The sequence below is a fragment of the Pelobates fuscus genome, chromosome 1 (assembly GCF_036172605.1).
Source record: "Pelobates fuscus isolate aPelFus1 chromosome 1, aPelFus1.pri, whole genome shotgun sequence".
Classification (NCBI taxonomy): domain Eukaryota; kingdom Metazoa; phylum Chordata; class Amphibia; order Anura; family Pelobatidae; genus Pelobates; species Pelobates fuscus.
This window is the reverse complement of record NC_086317.1, coordinates 409325306-409344241: the sequence shown is the minus strand read 5'-3', so window position 1 is coordinate 409344241 and position 18936 is coordinate 409325306. Positions and strand designations below refer to the sequence as shown.

General features: G+C 40.5%; 1 protein-coding gene across 6 annotated transcripts in view; it reads right to left on the bottom strand.

Annotated features, from left to right (window-relative positions):
* Positions 1-18936, bottom strand: part of HDAC7 (histone deacetylase 7) — a 288082-nt gene that overhangs the window by 154882 nt on the left and 114264 nt on the right. For 2 of the 6 annotated variants that reach the window (XM_063428224.1, XM_063428236.1), the window contains exon 1: positions 13804-13847. The exons of 3 other annotated variants lie outside the window; for them this stretch is intronic. In XM_063428224.1, the coding sequence (XP_063284294.1) occupies positions 13804-13822 (19 nt within the window). In that variant the 5' untranslated portion in view covers positions 13823-13847. Of the gene's footprint in view, positions 1-13803; positions 13848-18936 lie in introns of those variants that run through there. One more of the 6 variants, XM_063428231.1, reaches the window with a different exon arrangement.

Here is an 18936-nt window from a genome sequence, read left to right as displayed (position 1 = left end):
ATCCATACAAAAGAAGGAAAAGAAAAGTTGGCTTTGGTGCAAACGGATGACAAAATCAAAGCCAAATCACTAACATATTGAATAATGGCCCACCATTGAGACTCCAATGTATGTTTAATCAATCAGGCAGGTTCTTTAAGGGGGAAGAATCCTACCACTGTAAGACCGCGTCACTCTCCCCCTTTTGGGGGAGCCAGGTCAGCTAGGAAAAGGGGATGCTCTCGGAAGTTGCAGGGGTTTTCAATGAATTGAGAATGATCACGAATTGAAAGTGAATTTTAAATTTAAGGCCAAAATAGCCTTACATTTCTCTGCCAGCTATGCTTCTAGATCATCCATGTCATATTATGTAAGAAGTATTCATGCACATAAACACTTATAACTCTCCCCACCCCACTCCAGTCTGTCTACACCTCCCTTACATCGCCAAAATCCTGGTGTCTCTACCCATTAACCCATGTGTTTCCCCCATACTCCATTAGCGATTTGTCTCTGCCCATGCACAACTATCACCTGTGTTCTGTCCCATGTACCCCTACCCTTGAGTCACTTTCTATGCTTTGTGTCTTTCCCTGTTCCCCTCCATGTGTCTCTAGCCATGCTAAACCTAAACCTGTTTCTTTTTTTTTTTTTTTTATAATTGAAGTTTATTGATTTCATTACAATACATACATCCACATTGTGTCATATCAAAAACATACGCCTTAATGGAGACATAACCATTCTATTATTTATATAAACATTCAAATTACAATAGTCTCCATTTTTCTTATTTCCCCCTTCCCTCCACCCCCATCTCTCGGAATCGGATTCAGCTACCTATGTTTACAGGTACGTTCTGTGTGAGGTGCCCCCGTAGAGGTTATTAGGTGACATATTTTAACTCAATAGCGTTAGCCGCCTACTTCGTACCGGAGCTGGCCGGAGGGGGAGTCTGAAGCGTTGCATGCACACATGTAGTGGATACCTTAATGGTAACAGTGTTTCTTTGATAAGCTAACGAGTTAGTTTGTCCGTTACCTTGTGTGAGTTAAACATCTAAAACAGAGATAAACAAAAGGAACAAAAAGAAAAAAAAAAAAAAAAAAAAAAAAAAAAAAACGAACAAGAATACACAGTAGAATATCAGGTAATCAGTGAGTAGTAGGTTATTGTGGACTTAGCTGGTAAGAACGTGTCATGTGAGGAGAGTTACTCGAAATACTCCTGTTGTTAGGGTTGCTGCCCCCCAGTTTTGAGGGGAAGAGAGCTTCCCAGGGTTCCCATATCCTGGATGTTGTACAGTTAGCACCCACAGAAAGGATTGCCATACGTTCGTATGCATAGTGAAGGTTTATTTTATCTACTAATGCCTGTTTTGTCGGGCAGGTGCTGGATTTCCAATTAAGTGCTATAAGTGCCCTGGCCGCAAGAGCTATATGTGATACTAAGGCTCTCTGATGAAAGGTCACCCAAGGGGGGAACTCCAGCCAGAGATATATTTCAGGTTCTGTAGGTAGCTCGAGCAGTAGTGTTTCCACCAGCTCCGCCACCACTTTCCACAACGGTTGAACTGCACGACAGTTCCACCATACGTGGGTCATGGTGCCCCTCTCTAGGCCGCATCGCCAACATGTTGCCGACGCTCCTCCATACATCCGGCTTAGTCTGTCAGGGGTAAGGTACCAGCGGTAAACAAGCTTTCGATGAGCCTCTATTAGTGTATAGCACCTGGTAACACCCCTTAGTGCATTTAGTCGTTTTATCCACCTTTCCTGGGAGACTATTTTACCAGATTCTTTCTCCCATTGCGACTCTAGTGTCATGGGTTTTCCGGACCCCGGGACGGCAAGGGCTCTATAGCAACGAGAAAGGAGTTTGGGCTTCATCGGTGCAGTCCAGCATGAATCTAGCAGTAGCTGTGTATCACTATCCATGGGGTTGGTATCTTTTCTCCTATAATCAACATGTTCTAGTATCACCCCTTTAAGTTGCAAGTATGCGAATGTAAATTTCGTTGGCAGTTGATATGTTTCTTGTAAGGTTGGGAATGGGAGGAGCTCTCCCCCTAGGAGTAGTTGTGATATATTCGTGATCCCCTTACTTTCCCATTGTCGAATTGAAAGCCATGGAGATATGGCCTTTAGGGCAGCCAAAGGCGCCATTTTGTGAAATTTAGGCTGTGATTGTTTTTTATGAAAAGTGGACCACACATCTAACGATGCCCTTGTGGTCGAGTATAAATGAGGTTGTGAGGTTCTCAGGTTGGGGGGTGTCCACATATGTGCTAATAAAGCGTCTCCCACCATTTGTTTTCGTTCCATGTCCACCCAGCTTAACAGGCCAATTGGTGCGTGGAGATTGATTGCTTGGGCTAGTAAAGCCGCTCTGCTATATTCCCATATCTGAGGCACCCCCATACCCCCTTCCCTGAATGGTCTCTGTAACACCTCTCTTGCCACTCGGGCTCTACCTCTGAACCAAATAAAATCCATAAATATTTTTTGTGCTTTCGCACAATAGCTTTTCGGAATTTTTATGGGGAGCATCCTAAAAATATACAGCAACTTAGGCAGCGACATCATTTTAAGTGCATTTATGCGGCCTAGCCATGAGATTCGGACATCTCTCCACCCCCCTAACTCCTGTCGTAGGGCTGCCAACATTGGGACATGGTTGTACTGCATCAAAGTGTTAATGGATTTGGTTATTTTCACTCCTAGGTAGGTTACATAGTCCTCTCTCCAATCAAATTGGAAGAGCTTGGCCAGGATCTCCCGTTTGTTTTTTGGTATATTAATAGGCAGTGCCTGCGTTTTGCCCGCATTGAGCTTATAATAGGACACTTGTCCAAAGGTGCGTAACAAGTCTATCAGTTCGGGAAGGGATCTCTCTGGGCAGGAAAGTGTAAGTATGATGTCATCCGCGAAGAGCGAAAGTTTGTGTGTTTGGTCCCCAATTGATATGCCGGTAATGTTTTGTGAATCTCTAATGATTTGAGCTAGAGGCTCCAGACACAGAATAAACAAGAGGGGGGACAGGGGGCATCCCTGCCTAGTCCCATTAGTGATGGCAAAGGGGGAGGAGACAAAGCCCGCATTAGAAACACTCGCTGTAGGGTTTGTGTATAGTGCCATTATGGCAGTGATAAGCGGAGGGGGGAGTCCGAATCGTCTCATCACCTCCTTCATGTATAACCAATTTAGCCTGTCGAAGGCCTTCTCCGCGTCCAGCGCTAAGAGAAGGCCCTCACTAGACGTCTCCCCGATGTGATGTATCACATTCAGGATATGTCTGGAATTGTCCGACCCCTGTCTCCCTTTGGTGAAGCCTGATTGATTGTAATGTATGAGTTTGGGTATGATTGAGCTAAGTCTACTTGCTATGATTTTAGCATATAGTTTTGTATCTATGTTAAGGAGTGATATTGGCCGGAAATTCGGGCAAGCAGTCGGTTTTTTACCCGGCTTCGGTAACGTAGCTATGTGGGCTAAGAGCATTTCCTTAGGAAGGGTGCCTTTTTGGAAGCTGTCATTCAATAAGGCTAGTAGTGAGGGACTTAGTTGGTCCAGGAACGTCTTATAATATATGGCCGGGAGACCATCTGGGCCAGGACTTTTTGCCGCAGGTAGGTCTCTTATGTGAGTCTGTAACTCCTCTAGCGTAATAGGCGTTATGAGTGTCTGCGTGTCTTCTTCCTGTAATCTGGGCAGGTGGGACTTATCTAGGAACGTATTGATTTCATCTAGAGTGGGGACATGGGTCGAAGGGTCCTCTTTTAGATTGTACAGTGAGCCGTAATATCTGGCGAATTCCTGTACAATTGTATCTGGGTTTAATATTTTGTCTCCTTGCGCTGTGTGTATGTATGCAATCTTAGTGGCTAGTGCTTTTTTTTTCAGTTGTGAGGGCTCCCGCTCTATTCCCTTGCTCAAAGAAGCGCTGTTTAAACCTTCGCAGTATGAAGTTTGTTTTGGCCAGTTCTAATTCTTCTAGTTGGCGTTGTATGTGTTTAAGTTCCTTCGCACGGTTGGGGGATGGGTCTACTTTGTATAGTGCGGACAATTCCGTCAATTGTTTAGTAAGTGACAAGTAATTTTGCAGCCGTTTGGCTTTAGCATAGCTGGCATGTTTAATTAAAACCCCTCTGATGTAGGCTTTGTGGGCCAACCAGAGTAGGTCTGGCTTCGTGGCCGGCAGTTGGTTCGTATGGAAGTACAGGTTCAACTCCTCTCGGATATTTGCTAGGATTTGTGGATTTGTGAGTAGGTGTTCATTCATGCGCCAGGAACCTCTACCCCTGCTAGGAAATTGTTCTCCTAATGTGAGCGTTACCGGCGCATGGTCTGACCAAGAAATCAAACCCACTCCCGTCTCCTGTACCCTTAATATCATTGAATTGTGTAATAAAAATCGGTCGATCCGTGAGTAGGAGTTGTGTGCAAGCGAATGAAACGAGTAGTCCCGTTCCAACGGATGCGTCACCCTCCACGGGTCGATATATCCATGAGTTAAGAGGATTTGATTCAGTTTCCTCGTTGTGGGGGCTCTATATGTCGCGGTGGTGTGAACTGCCGTCCCTAAGGACCTGGTGTCTAAGTGGTCATCCAGAATAAAATTGGTGTCCCCACCTATGATCACCTCCCCCAGCTTCTTTTCCTCAATTTTTTGGAAAAGCGTGTCTAGAAAGGCCGGTTGGTCAGTGTGTGGTCCATAAATGTTCACTAGTGTGAAATGTGCGTTGTTAATTGTGCATTGAATTATCAGATATCTGCCATGTTTGTCTGTGTGTTTTGCCACCAGTGTAAAGGCAACATCTTTGCTAACAAGGATGGAGACTCCCCCTTTTTTTTTAGCATAACAGGAGTGGAAGTCAATCGGGAATTGTTGAGAATTGAATTTAGGTCTGTGACCCCATTTAAAATGTGTTTCCTGGTAAAAAGCTATGTGGGCTCGTGCCCTTTTTGCTTCCTGTAGTGCCAGGCGTCGCTTGTGTGGAGAGTTTAGCCCTTTTGTGTTAAGTGAGAAAATGGTAAGCACCATCGTGAGGAGGGGTTTTAAGAGCTGACCTTAGGGCCCAATGGCCCCCTTACAGGGTAGATCATCATTCTTTTCCCACATTGCCATAATCTTACATCACCCTCATTAGACATATAAGCATACAGGTCATACCAGCCATAAATATACATTGTTCCCACTGAAAAAAGGAGTGATAATAGAAGTAAACAGAAATAAAAAGCAATAAACCAAAAATTAACTATATACAGGTGTCCCCCCACTCCAGATAGCCTCATCCGAGACATCTGCATGTTGATCAGGGACAAACATTTTGACAGTGTGGTCGTACCACACCGCATTGGCTCTCTAGTGAGCCTAGTGGGGACGTGGGTAGGAGAGTAACAAAGGCGTGCGTACTAAAGCCTTCGCACGAAGTTCCGCTTATTACGGCCTTCTGGTGAGTAGCAACAGTCTCGTGATTGTATAGGCACTTCCGTCTCTTTCTTTTCCTTTTTTCCTCTTTTTTTTTTTTTTTTTTTTTTTTCTCTCTAATACTTTTTTTTTTTTTTTTTTACAGTTTTGTTATAACATTTTCTCTTTTTTGTTTTTTCCTCCCTTTTTCTTTTCTTTTCCCTTTCCTTTTTTTTTTTTTTTGTTTTTTTTTTTTTTTTTTGCACTGCTACAATAGAAAAAAACAAACCAAAACAGACAAGAATATCAGATTGTCAGTAAATAATACTACACCCTCTCCGTGGTTCCCTGCATAGCTCGAACTCGTCGTTTGACAGTTCTAAAATGATGGTTCACTTAGCGGATGCTACTTTCTGCCAATCCCCTGCGATTCTGGTAGCCGCCGGCTCCGGATCTCTGATCACTGGTACCTCTGCTTGGAAGGGGATATTCCACTGAGTCAATAGTCTTCTTCCTTCCTCCGGCGATGCAACGATCTTGTCTGCTCCGTTCTTGTGAATGATGAGACGGGTGGGAAAACCCCATTTATAAGGAATTTGCACCTCTCTCAGTGCTTTAGTGATGGTACCAAAGGATCTCCTTTTTGCTAGCGTAGCCGGTGATAGGTCTGCAAAAAGTTGAAGGCCTGTATATTTCCCTGTCAGACGCGCTGGTTCTCTGGCCGCTTGCATCAGCCTCTCCTTGGTGGCGAAGAAGTGGACCCGGACTATAGCGTCCCTGGGTACCGCCGCGGGTATATTTCGTGGTTTCATGAGTCTGTGAGCCCTGTCTAGCTCCAGTTCTTGATGGGAAGCCTCTGGCAGCAGGGTTTGAAATAGCTGTGTCAAGTACGGCTTTAAATCCTGGGCCCTGACCTCCTCTGGAATACCGCGCAGGCGGATGTTATTCCTGCGGGTTCTGTCTTCCATATCTGTGATTTTGGTATCGAGCACTTGCAATTTTGCAGAGAATGTATCATAGGCATCAGCCAGATTATTGTGAGCCTCTATGATCTCCTCTGTCTTATCTTCTAAGTGAGCTGTTCTTTCCCCTATAGCTTGAACATCCTTTCTTATGTCTGCTGCTAATTTCTGAAAGTCTGACCTGATGGTGGCTTTTAGGTCTTCTAGCAGCTTAGGGATATTGGTTTCCTCAGCTTGTAGGGCAGTGGTCCGCGATATTGAGGTGATATCACTCCGTCCAGACTCACTGCGCTCTGATTCCGAGTAAGGAGAACGCTCGCTTCCGGCGCCATCTTGGAAGCGCTTGTTTGGCGGGGAAAAGGCCGCGATCTGCAGTGAGGGCGTTTTGCCCTTAGATTTACGAGCGGATTTGCTCGCCATGGGTGCTCGAGGGTGCAGGCAGTCGGTAAGTGCCCTTAGAGGTGCTGTAGCCGTCGCTACCTGGTTGGATTCAGGCTGATTTGCCGTTAGTGGAGCGGAGCTCTGTTCTTATGCGTCCGTTTGCATCCCGGTCGTGGCCACGCCCCCAACCTGTTTCTTTTTATGTGTTTCTTAACCCTTGGACTCTGCCCATTCTCATCATCCATCTCTCCGCAAGCCCATCCTAACTCTATATGTCTCTTCCCATTTCCCTCTTAACCCTGTGAAACTTCCTATTTCCCTTTACAAACCTACAGCAGAGAGTTTACTTCTTCCAGCTAGACCTGTGATGGAAGAACAGATATGTTTCTTCTTCACACCTCACAGCTCAGTAGAGGCCAGTACCAGCACTCTGCCATGTATCTGCAATACCACACTACACCAGCGAAACATGGTATGGCAGATTGAGTGAACATTACAGGGATGGCTTCATGCCACAGGACTCCCACAGCTTCCTCTATGCGTTCTTGTTAGGTAAAAGGTGACAGGAAATACCCAATGTAGAGATGACCCCGACTAAACCAGCCAAGGAACATTGACCAAAAATTGCCCATTAGGGAGTTACATAAACCCCGTATACATGCAGAAAACCAATACACGACTGAACGTGTGCAATTTGACACCTAAATATTGTAATGATATGCCACAGATTGTGGCTGTCTGAGAGTGATGGAAGTTGTAGTATAAACTTGATAGAGTGCCAGACTCTGCACTTGCAAAATATGCTAATATTATACAAACCTCATCGATATTTTTTCCCCACATTTATAAAATCCATCCCTTCCAAGGGAGCACACTCACCCGGCAACACTGCACAATAGACCTCACATATATGTGCTCACTGCATTTAAGTTATTAGACTGAGCTGGAAAGTTAGACTAATGCTCTACCATATTACGCTGCTGGGTACACTGTACCTCATGAAAATCGACACCTATTTTATACTTCTGACTCTCATAGTTCAGCATTTAATTTGTCCGGCACACATTGTAACGCTCACATGTAGGTAAAACATCCACTTAATGCTCCGTTAGCCTGTTGGTGCGAATTTGGGCACCCTATATGACCCACGAATGCTAACTAATGCACTACTAGGTTCTGCTGAGTTAATCATTACCTAACATGGCTTAGCGCTGTATGTTAACTACTTTACTCTTTTCATTTATAAGCAAAATATGCTAATCTGACCGCACAGACACCATTATATGCATGTAGCGATGTTTGAGTAATATTAGTTTAACCTAATACCGTTCTAACGACCGGTTTCATGTTCTGGCTGTCTAGACACACGGTACATCAGGCACACATATTGCAATCACACTGGCTTAACTAATCAAGCATTGTAACATTTTGTGTACCTAACTAACTTGGACATAGGCTATGTCATTTTGGCTAACCCTTATTTGCTACGGTTTTGCATATGTTCACACTCATACTTTTTCTCTTATAAAAAAAAAAAAAGAGGCATTACTAATCTGGAAATGTGACTCGTTTCTGTTGTATATACCCAAAGCTGTAACCCATGCAAACATTTTCCCTGTTTTCTCTTCTGTACCCTATCTCATATGCCTTCAATAAAAAAACAGATTGACAAAAAAAAAAAAAAATAGAAAAAATCCAGCACTGTATTAAAAACCATTAATAATTTAGCTGACAGATAAAGGGTGGGAAGCCCTTTTTACACCTACCGAGGTCCCTCAATGCTGTGTTGGTCTCCTCGTCTCATATTGTCACAAAAATGGGGGGAACCTAATATGCATGCGTGGCAAATACCGTGCCTGCATTAGACTTTCTCCGTAGGAAAGCATTGAATCGATGTATTCCTATAGGGATTTGGACGCTGAATGTCCTCATGCAAAGTGTGAGGATGTCCAACGTTGTTTCATGCAGTCAACCCACTAGAGGTTGTCTTAACCCTGCAATGCAAGCATTGAAGTTCCTCTTTAAAATGCTGAATTCGTCCTTTATACCAGTATGAATCTTTATTTAAGGTGGTTTGCACATAAGCAATACATATGTTTAATGACATATTATTTTCCAGGAAGGTGCCAGACATTTAGTATAACTATTTTGGCCTATGATTTTAAATTAACTTTGATTTCCTTGAAATAATACCCATTCATTAAGTTTCCTATTCCAATACATTCCAATTTCCAAGGTACTTTATTACAAAGATGATAGAAAGTTCAACTGGATGTGTTTTTTTTTTCCAGTTAGTGGGGCTTTCAATCCAAAGAGAGCTTGAGAAGTTAGTATTTACTTAAGTTATAAACACTCTCTTAGAGTTCCTGGTTCCTAACTGGTTTTGGACCAAGGCAATCTTTAATGAGGGAAAAAGTTCCGAGGGCACATGGTTTTTTTTTTAACCTTCTTCGCTTGCTTATAAATGTCACATTAACTTGAAACCTTCCTAAAGAGCTACCCGTAGTCTTACCTAAGTTGACTTATTAGTTTGAATTGATTGACAGATGGAAATCCTAATTTTAATACTAACACCTATTGAAATCTCATTTTAAGGATGCTATTTAACCTATCGCAGTCCGGAAATCAAAGTGTCCATGGCACACTTTAGTGCTAAGGAATATGGTACGGCAATCTGTTTGAAAACCACTGCACTAGGTAATATAGGGAAACTATAGCCAATTTTTCTTTCTTTTTTTTGACACAATATTTTGCAACATTCATAAAACCAGATCTTAATATTCCCATAAACTGATATTATATTCCCATAAACTGATATTATATTCCCATAAACTGATATTATATTCCCATAAACTGATATTACGAGGGGTACAGAGGATTTATATATTTCAATCATTTGAAATATCAGCACACTAGCAAAAGGAATTTCTCTATTCTCTACTCTGGAGAACACTTCCTGAATATGTTAAGCAAAAAGTATGCCCATATAAATTATGATGGATGAAAAGTAACTCTGGGGGAATTCTGGAATGTGGTGCTAACACAGAAATTATGCACTGGACTGAAAGTAGGGGATCACAATGGAAATTAATATAATAATATTAATAATTTTAACCTAGGATGCTTACCAACATCTCATAAATGAGGCTGGACAGGAGCGTTCCTTTCCTTTCAGAATTACAGTAATTTTATTATTCTGATTGGGTGGGAAAATACTATATAAAAAATATAAAAACAAACAGAAAATTCTCAAGAAATTGCTTGCCCCAAGCCCACAAAAATATAGTGATTCCCTGAGGATAGTTGTTAATGCATCTGCATTAATTATAACATAACACACCACCAGGGTATATGTATATTTTTTATGTTCATTAGTAGTAGTAACAATAAATGAATGATGACATTTTTCCTTCAAATTGTGCCCTGGTATGTATATGTCTTTTAGACTCTATGATCAACCTATTAAAACTTTATTACAGACGATGACAAGTCAACGTGATTTGCCTAACCCTTGCCATGAAAGGTTAAGAGTCGATTTAGGTTTAAAGGTTCTAAACTCACTTTTGCAATGAGCTTCTGTTAGATAAGACAGTACTCGGAGGATATTTTGTTACTAGACCCTTATTTGGCAACATGCTCACTAATGATGAAGAACCAAATCATTTAACACATGGGGCTGCAACTTGAATGTGGCCTAAATGTATTGTCTTCAGCATTGTAAAGCAGGTAAAAGTAACACAAATGACTTGTGTCAAGCTGATGAGCAATATTATCCACATACTCATTATTATGGAAGGCCTGAAGTTCACATCTTCTCCTTTTGGGATTTCCTCAGTATAGTTTGTCAATCATACACAAAATATACAAAAATATACAATAAAATACAAAAATGTTCAGAACTTTATGTATATCAATGCATATTTACTGTATATCAATGCATTTTGTGAGTGGTTTTGTTCTCAATCTGCATTGAACAATTTGATTAAAAAGGGATATTCAAGGTTATTCACTAAACCGAGAATTGTTGTTAATTCTCCATCTAATGGTCTTTTTAGGCCAAAAGACCAAAAAAAAAAAAAAGAAATTCTCTAAGTCAGAGTTTCTTGCACAGCTGTATTGATCTAAAATTTTAAATTTCTGGTTAGATCTCAACAGTTTAGCAAATAACATAATTAATATATTTTATTCATAAGCACTGCTTATTTCCAAGCATCTAAATTAGAGTGGATGATTTGCTGGGATCGCCATATGACGAAGAAAAAAAAATACATCAAACATTTTCCTATGCAAGCTCAGAATATGTTAATCGTTTGAGTTAAAGAGAGGTTAGGACGGCATTGCTCTTCCATCTGACACTGGAAAGGGTTAATACTTCATACTAAAGAAGCTCAACAACTTTCTTTATCATGGCACACTTTCACCCGTAAGCATAATGGAATCTATAAAGATCTGTGTCTGTGTTTTTGTTTTGACAATAAAATAAGCAGAGTGCTATAAAAAGGACACATTTATATTTATGCAAATGGATGTTGCACACAAAGAATAACTTCATTAAAACTACATATCATGTGCATTGGGACAATGAAACATATGTTTGGCATTAGATTAATATAAGGAATTTTGGGTCCCCTCCAATAAATGCTTACCTTTGCTCGTGTGCCCTGGATTTCTCCTTTGGGGAACAAAGTATGTAAACAGAGTGGGAAAGGGGCACACAAACCCACAAAGCAGGGCACTGTCACTTAGCAGACCACAATTGTTCATTCCCTACTTCTGGAATACTAAGGAATTTCCATGTATTCAAATATTATTGCCTGTTTACACATAGAAGGAATATGCCAATTCAGTTACTCATTGTATTCTTGTTCATACATATCAGATTCTGTGCTTGGTCTAGCAGTAAGCACAAGCATGTTGGTTTCAGGGTATGGTTTTGTTCACCAGGTTTCTCCACCCCAAGAGATTCTGGGTAACTTTATGTCTTACCACTGTTTGGGAAAATATACTTTTGCCTACAGAAAAGTACTTGATGTGTGCTTTTTCTTATTTCAATTCCAATGGACAAATACATTGTATACGTTTTTAGATTCCTCTGATTGCTTAGAAAAAATCAAAAGCAATGTTTTTTCTCCGTAACTCAGCGGTTATGGTGGAGAGAAGCTATTAAGAGTGCAGGCAAAGTGCACTTTTATTATTATTATTATTGTTATTGACATTTATATAGCGCCAACAGATTCCGTAGTGCTTTACAATATAATTAGAGGGGGGAAACATATAAACATATAAATTGCAGTATATAACTAACACTAACAACGTATTAACACATTGCTCCATAATTTGTCCATGACTGCCTCCAGTCGTTTACCGATATGCAGAACTCCGAGATTTAAATACATATAAGACACGTTTAGAGAAAATCAAAAATTCTTTTTGGGCTCATCTGGATTTTTCATGCTTTTCTACTAATCACCAAGTGGCTAAATGATAATACATAGAAAAAAATGGCAACCATTGAAAATATGGCCCTCCATGCAATTTATTATAGATTTTATTATTTTTAATTTTTTATCTTTTTCATAGTCTCCATCAAAGGGACATTCCTCTTTCCTTTGCTATGTATTTATTAGACAGTTTATAAAGATGCACATGACTGCACTAATATTAGTTTGAAATTTACTGGTGTAATATTATTTGTCTCACACAATAAAAACACATCTTACTGTCTCCATGACAACTACTGAGCCATTGCAACAGCGGTCCGTAACCCCTGGGTCAGGACTCAGAAAGGGTTTTCTATATCTTTCAGTGGTGGTGCATAGAAGAAGCTCCATATGTTTATTAAGCCCCGGACAACTGATTGTTCACATTGCCTGCCACTAAAAGGGAGATCAATCTAACTCAGTCCTACAAAGATTCTTAGGTTTAAGATTTGTAGGAATTGTAATTAAATGTATTAATTGGCCTCTAAACTGAATTTTACAGTTTATGGATGAAATATTAGATATAATACTATACAAAAGTAAGGCATCTGGCAACCATAGGCATTGCTAGGAAGCAGCCAGTGCTTCAGTCCTGAGTGTGCTCCTGAAAACCACCTGGTCTGATTTTAAAACTGTTTCATTTTTATCCCTGAACCCCCTGAAGATCTTATTTCACTCCCAATGGTACCATTTACAATAGAGAACAAATACCACCAATTGCAGATTTTCCAATAACCTCTTCTGCTGATCCTCTCAGTTTTGTAATTGGAAATTATGTAATAATGTAACATACAAAAGTCAGAGTTTTAAAAAGCAACGATTGGAAGGGGCCACAAAACATGCCCTTAGAAAGATGAAACTGTGAGTTGATTCTGCTGGGAGTTTCACCTTCAGTTTTGGTTGGTACCTAAGATTCTATAGTTGGAACGTAAACCACTAGCTATCTAACTGCTTTGATATAATTAATTATTCTATCCAGTTAAAACTAGAGTACATTTCTGTTATTTATTTATTTTTTTGTATGAAAATGTGCATAAGTTTACTGGAGATGATGTAAAGCATTCACAATAACAATAAGCCATGTGAGTTCTTTGCCAATGATGAAAAATTTAGGTCAACTTAGTTGAGTGGGAGATATTTTTGAAACATCTCTATTTTTACCTTGTTTGTAAAAATCAGGTGTCAGCTCACTAGAACACATTGAATAAATATATCCCTGAATAAATGTGATTATTTTAGATTCTACTTAGTTGAACATCTGTAAAGACTCATACAGCAAAACCTCACTAAGATAGAAAAAGGAATGTAGGGTTAAACCCTAAAGCGGGGGCCCTGTAAAGTATATCGCTCAGAGCCTCTGGCAGCACTGCGGCACGTTTAACCCCTTAAGGACACATGACATGTGTGACACGTCATGATTCCATTTTATTCCAGAAGTTTGGTCCTTAAGGGGTTAAATACCTTTCAGTAACGTTGAGGTATAAAAATGAATTAAAGTATATAGTCTGTCAAACTAGGTCCAATAAGGGCCATATTAATACAATTAACAATGTAAACATTGTATTAATTTTGTGTATATTTGTTTTATTTACCTTTGTGCGGTTTGTTCATCGGCGCCCAAAAGGATGTTACCAGCGATCTCTGTCTTCTGTTCTTCTAATCTCTCGCTGTGTTTGCCTTTGTGAACTGGAACAACCCAACCTCTAACTTGCTGCTATGTAATTTTTTTTTTCTTCTGTGTTTCATTTTTGAGCTGGTTGTGGTCTGTCACATGCATTGTAAACCTAAGTGTACCTTTTCTCAATATTCTAGATTTTTTTTCTTTTGTTTTTTTTTCTCAGTCTAATTTCCGTGATGTGTTTCAAAAATAGCTTTTACGTGATTCTTTTTGTGCCTCAATGCTACGTTTGAGTGGGTAGATAGAATAAGGGCTTTTGAACAAATCTTGCTAACCTTTTGTTTAGGTGATGAAGTATTTCAGATTACTTGTTGCTACTCCTAGAATATAAAGGCATGTTTACTAATCACAGTTTTTATTTTATTTTTACTAGAGATATCAGCGACAGTAGTCTTTAATGTCACCGCAAACTTTTAAAGGAACACTTCTACGCACCATAACCACTACAAATACCGTATCTATCGGCGTATAACACGCACTTTTTCTCCCTGAAAATAGGGGGGAAATGATGGGTGCGTGTTATATGCCGATATACCATATTTGCTTACCTGTCTTGAAGCGTGGGCCGGTGTTCAATGAGCACCGCGGTACTGGAACTTCAATTTCAGCTTCCGGTTTCCGGCGGGACTGAAAGGAAGTGTGCAAACTATTGTGTGCACACTTCCTTTCAGTCCCGCCGGAAACCGGAACCTGAAATTGAAGTTTCAGCACCACGGTGCGCGCTGTGAAGCCGGCCCACGCTTCAAGACAGGTAAGTAAATATGGGACAAGAGGGAAAGTGCACTAGGGGACACTATGGGGGGGGGGGGGGGCACTATGGGAGGGGGTGGCGAATACTATGGGAGGGGGGAAGAATACTATGGAAAGGGGGGGAACACTATGAGATGAGGGGGGAACACTATGGGATGAGGGGGGGAACACTATGGGAGGGGGTGGAGAATACTATGGGGGGGAGAATACTATGGAAAGGGGGGAACACTATGGGATGAGGGGAGGAACACTATGGGAGGGGGTGGAAGAATACTATGGAAAGGGGGGAACACTATGGGATGAGGGGGGAACACTATGGGAGGGGGTGGAGAATACTATGGAAAGGGGGGGAACACTATGGGAGGGGGTGGAGAATACTATGGGAGGGGGTGGAGAATACTATGGAAAGGGGGGGGGGACACTATGGGATGAGGGGGGGAATACTATGGGAGGGGGGGAAATTTCCTGGAATTTCCTTCTGAAAATGAGGTGCGTGTTATACGCCGGTGCGTGTTATATGCCGATAAATACGGTAACCACAAGACTGCCCTTGCCCATCCCCTATCCACTCCACATCTATTCTCTGCCAGAGAAGTTCTCATTTATTGAGCCAATGGGTGTAGTAGCTTTAGGTAGAAAGTCACGCTGGTATTAAACTGACTCCATACCTCCTTAAATTGGGAGAAGGGACGAAGGCACTCCTTGCACCATGACCACCTCACAACACTATAGTTGTTATGGTGCTTGAAGTGTTCCTTTAATTGTCTGCCTCTATTTTACAGATTGTGATCTCTTTAGTTCAGATAAATATAAAAAGATTAAACTCTGTTTTAGTTCATTATAATTATTTTATCATTATTCTATTATTTATATAGTGCTAGCAAATTCCGTAGCAATGTACAATGGGTGGACTAACAGACACGTAACTGAAACCAGACAAGTTGGACACACAGGAACAGAGGGATTGAGGGCCCTGCTCAATGAGCTTACATGGTAGAGGGAGTGGGGTATAGTGACACAAAGGGTATAAGTAAACATAAGCCTAATGTTTAAATGGTTAAAAACCCAATCACTGGATCAGTCAGATTTTAAACAAGGATCATCCCTATTTTGGTAGCAATCAGATATTCCATATTTATTATTGGGCACTCTGAACTACAGTAAAGCATTAATCTACCAGAGCCTGAACAAGTAGGGTTTACACAAACCGCTAACACAAAAAATGAATAATATTAGGATAAGTGTGGGCATCAAACATGAAATCATGAATAACTTCCATGGAAATAAATAAATCTTTTTTTTATTTTACTTAACTAATGTTTTTAAGGAAGGTTAAAGAGGAACTGTTACTTCTCTGGAAATTGCACTATTGAATAAAACGTTGAAAATCGCAAATAAACTTGTGTTATCCTAAAAAATATTTTAAAGACTTAGCAAGTTATATCATAATCCAGTTCAGACATGGCGCACATTGCAAATGTGGAGGAGAGGTAGGAACATTGTTTAATTTCTCCTCTTCTCTGTATATTGTATCTATGGCAGGGGTAGACAATCTTTGGCACTCCAGATTTTACGGACTACATCTCCCCTAATGCTTTGCCAGGATTATGTGTGTAAGAGCATTTTGGGAAATGTGTGTTGAAGGTTGCCTATCCCTGCTCTATGCTGAGGAACAAGTGCAAAGGACAGAGTTTATAACAATGACTGACAGGAATCCAAGATGGAGGCATCCCTTTCCAGGAGGGGGAGGTGTGGATTTCTACATTTTATTTTATAGTCTAACCTCACAATTAAGTTTTTAAACAAAGTAAACATAATATGAAAAACCTGAGAAAAGATAGTGCCTTGTTAAATATTTTTTTTTTTACGTCCAATGAGCTTCATGTGCTGCAGAGGATGGTTGTAACCCTAGCCTGCCAGAAACCAGTTTGCAATCAGGGCTAGACTCTTTATTCAACTATGTAAGAACATTCCTAACGTGCTTCGGAGTTTGGAACACATCCATGTGATAACAATCCCTTCTTCATTAAAACACCCATGGCACTTGTTAGATATAAATGTAGAATAGCCCGTTGAGGCTCCATGCCCATCTAACACATTTTTCAGTATTTGACATTTAGGACTTTACCCACAAGATATACATCAAACTAGCAAAGTTGGAGACTTTGTATCCAATTTAGGTGAAAACGTATCAATTTAGATATCTAAACTTACCATTCAATGAATGAGTCCATTACTTGGTTCTTGTCTATTAAATACCAGTCACCATGCTCTATTTTACCTTGAACAACATGGCAGTTATGTAACAAGCTGCTGTATCGTCTTAGCTGGCATGTATTATTGCTTCTACTGTGCCATAGCACACACACTTAAATGTATCATTTACACGGACTAAGTGGGATATGTTTAATACAATAGTACCTATTGAACTTTAAGAAAATTTCCCATAATATATTAGTATTAAGCTATCACTAGTTTCCAATTATGTCCAGGGATTTAAATGACCACTGAATTCAGCAAAGCCTTTTCGTCTTAGTGGTCAGAAATGCAGCTGTACATTTGACCCTTCAAGGCAAAACAATGCAGAAAGTAAAACTCAATCATGTGAAGAAGAAGCTCACTGAAAAGCATTGAATTCAATCCTTTCCTATGACAAGGATTGGATGTGTGTGCACACTTGCCATGCATGTTCATCAGGATCCCAATGCCATCGCTTGAAGAGGCCATGACAACCTAATGAAGTCACAGAAGATGAACAGGTGAGCACCTCCCTCATTGCTTGAAAAAGGTGAGAAAAACCTTTATTTTATGAATTTCAATGGAAAACAGCAGGTAGGGGGGACAAACCGGTAGATCATTAGAGACAGGGCCACTATAGCACTTGGGATACATGTTTATATTTCTAACGCTATATTCCTTTAATAATTGCCTACCTTTGTGGTAATAATTTTATTGACCTCTAAATGATAAAGCTAAGTAGACCGCGCCAGAAATTGAACTAATGACTCTACAGTTGGAGCTCTAACTACTGAGTTATCTCACAAGACATCCATAAAATGTGCTAATTATTAACAGGTTTATACACTATTGTCATCATGTTTTAAGGATGGTAATAAGTAATTTTCTTCTGTAATTTTACACATTATTATGCTGTTATAATTACCCATGTATTATACATGTCCAACTCTCTCTTCTGTAGAAGTTTTCCTTTGGCTCCAAGCTTTATAGATCTAAAAATCCTAGTAGCATTATTTCAAGTAATTATTTGGTGGCAAGATGTCTGTGAATTTCTTTTTGGTTCTTTTTTTAATATGTTTAAATGCGTCTAATGATTGTGTCTAAGCTGTAGAGCATATGTATGTAATTTAATAAGGTGTGATAGCATGATGAAGCTTGGACAAGACGTGACCCGCAAGTCCATTTTTATAGAACTGGTTTAGCAAGGCTAATGTTATTCAAGAATATGAATTCTGCAACTAAAAGTGTTTAGTAGAAATACAAGACTGAAATAGGCTGCATAAATCAGGTTTTTCTTCTTTGCTCTGTCTTTGCATTTGTTTCTCTTGGTTACTATTTTGGTTGAGAGAGCACTTGTCTTCTGTGAAGTATCATCTGATTTTGCTTTCTATGCAGTATACACTGATTAGCCTCAACATTAAAACACCTGCCTCGTGCTGCCAAAACAGTTCTACACAAGACCTCTGAATGTGTCCTGTGGTATGTGGCACAAACATTAAGATGTTATGAGCAGTTACTGCAAATGGCAAAGTGGGGCTTCCATGGATTGGATTTGTTCCAGCACATCCCATAGAAGCTCAATCGTATTGAATTGAGGTCTGGGGAATCTCTGGGTAGGTAGAATGTGTCAAGATAACATTCACATAAATGCCAGTACCCAATGTTTCACAGCAGAAAATTGACCAGGGCATAACACTGCCGCTGTCAGCCTGCCTTCTTCCCATAGTGCTTCCTGTTGCCATCTCTTGCACATGCACCTGGCCATTCACCTGACCTTTTTCATCAGACCAAGCAGCCTTTTTTCATTGCTCTATCGTCTAAGCCTGACGTTCACGTCCCTTTTGAAGGTGCTTTCGGTGGGGGACATGGTCACTCTGACTGGTCTGCGGCTACGCAGTCCTATACATTGCAAAATACGATTCGCTGTTCTCTCCGACACCCTTCCATCATGGCAAGTATTACATTTTTCAGCAATTTGAGCTCCAGTAGCTCTTCTGTGTGATCTGACCAGATGGGCTAGCCTTCGCTCCCTGCCTGCATCAATAAGCCATGGGTGCCC